At 36.9% G+C, this 2,151-nt stretch overlaps 1 protein-coding gene across 1 annotated transcript; it reads left to right on the forward strand.

The window, feature by feature from the left end:
- Nucleotides 1-349: 349 nt before the first annotated feature.
- LOC138351824 (uncharacterized) lies at nt 350-916 on the forward strand. The gene has a single exon (XM_069303834.1). The coding sequence runs from the start codon at nt 350-352 to the stop codon at nt 914-916; it is 567 nt and encodes a 188-aa protein (XP_069159935.1).
- The last annotated feature ends 1,235 nt before the right edge of the window (nt 917-2,151 follow it).

Consider the following 2,151-nt stretch of genomic DNA (forward strand, 5'->3'; position numbering starts at 1 on the left):
AAAGGTAGAGTTCTAAACCCCGTATATATTTAGCTTGTGATTTAGCAGAAATGGGATTATTAGCTAAACATAATGATGATATTAAATACATTCTCGTCTGTGTTGATATTTTTTCACGGTATGCGCAAATAGCACCTCTGATACGCAAAGACGGACAGACTGTGAGTAAAGCTCTGAAAAACATATTGGAATCCTCATATTTCCAAGGAATACATAAAATTGATACAGATTGAGGGGTGAATTTTATAATTCTCATATGCAACGAATGCTTGCAGCTAAAAATATTAGACTGTATAGCGTATTTTCTCAAGAAACAAAAGCCGCCATCCCCGAACGCTTTATACGTACCATGAAAACTAAGATTTATAAATATATGACTGCGCACAATACCTCGAGATATCTGCCCATATTGCCTGATATCATGAAGGCGTATAACACAACACCCCACCGAGGGTTAGGTGGTCGGACTCCAGTTGACGTTCATGCTTTATCTCGTCCACAAGATATAAAGAAACAGTTCAATCTCATGTATAAAAGTAAAGACAAACCTAAAGCAGGTCTTAGTTCGCTACTAGCTGTCGGGGACACAGTTCGCATTACTCTCTCCAACAGAATTTTGACATTCAAGAAAGGTTTTGCTAGACAAAACACGGAAGAAATTTTCAGAATTATTCGTATAGATAAAAGCCAACCTATCACATTATATTTTTTCCAAGATTTGAATAACAAGCCTATTGACGGTGGGTTTTACAAGGAAGAATTAACCCTAACCCATTTACCAGCTGCATTTAATATTGAGAAGGTGCTACGTAAACGTACATTACCCTATAATAAATTACAGTATAAAGTGAGGTACGAAGGCTACGACTCTTCATTTGATCAGTGGGTTGATACTGATGATTTGTTGAAGATATGAAGAAGCCATTAGTATACAAGTACAGAGAGTTGGTGACCTTGCTGAGCAAACTCAATTCCTCAGAAAGGAAAAATTGATTGCTCAGTTTAAAAAACCACATATTCATTGCTTGTCAGAGATTTTCAAAAATTTTCTGAAAAATAGGCTTCCAGTTAAAAAGAAAGTTATAGTCAAATTGAAGAAATACAGAGACACCTTGCATTCGCTGGCTTGCAAGAAACCCTCAATTTCGAACAAAAAGCGTATTTTATTGACTCGTAAAGGAGGCAGTATCCTCGGTATATTATTACCCATAGCAGCTAGTTTAATTTCCAGGCTATTTAATAAATAAAAATGAAAGAATATTATCTAGTACCTCGTAAATCCATCGATGAGGGACCTGCTAAACTACCAGTAGTAAAAAAAGCAGAAGTAGCGCCATCACTAGCTCCAACACCTGTCCTGCCAGCAAGTACTCCAGTAGCACCAGTTTCAGTACGAGGTAATCCTTCAATAGTACATTTGGTACATTTAAAATTGAAAGCTAACGATCATGATTATGCTACTTCACTGTTGAATTATTTTGATGAAAGCAAGATGGTGCAATGGGACGTCAATGGGAATCTGCAAATGCCAGTGACTGGAATAAACATAATTGATGATATTTTAACTAAAATGACAATTCACCGCTCTGTATTCCCACGAGAAAAATTACCGCTGGGTAAATTATTCATCTCTTTAACCTCAACTCCACGAGAGATGTTTAGGAATACAGAATCTCGTAAACAAGTATTTAATGATGACGTGGTACTAAGAAGAAAACGGGCGTATGCTCCTACTACAGCTGCTGGAGAAACTAAACGCCCTAAAGTTGGCGGAGGAGCAACTTGGCTAGCTTACTAAAGGTGAGTGTATAAATAGATGTACTGCTTTGTTTATAGTTTATTCATTCATAGTCCAGCAATGGACTCCCACGTTATTTACGCTACTAGTGTTTCTAATACAGATTTATTTCCTAATAATGTACCTAGTGCTTTCGAAAACAGACTGTATAACCAACTCGTGCTGGATTCTAGACGCTCCTACGAAATGTGTCTCCAGAATATATTATTGCCTTCGTCATATTACATAATAAGATCGGATGATCTGGAAAGTTATATCCGCGTGAGAATTATGCACCTAGATGCTAAAGGAATTAGTTACAAACATTCCAAATTTCTACCGAAAACTAATATTTTAGCTGGTGGCATAAAGGA

This window comes from Procambarus clarkii, chromosome 51, assembly GCF_040958095.1.
Source record: "Procambarus clarkii isolate CNS0578487 chromosome 51, FALCON_Pclarkii_2.0, whole genome shotgun sequence".
Lineage (NCBI taxonomy): Eukaryota > Metazoa > Arthropoda > Malacostraca > Decapoda > Cambaridae > Procambarus > Procambarus clarkii.

Bases quoted from the DNA above. Each gene is read 5' to 3' on its own strand.
- LOC138351824 (XM_069303834.1), top strand. From the start codon at position 350: ATGAAAACTAAGATTTATAAATATATGACTGCGCACAATACCTCGAGA.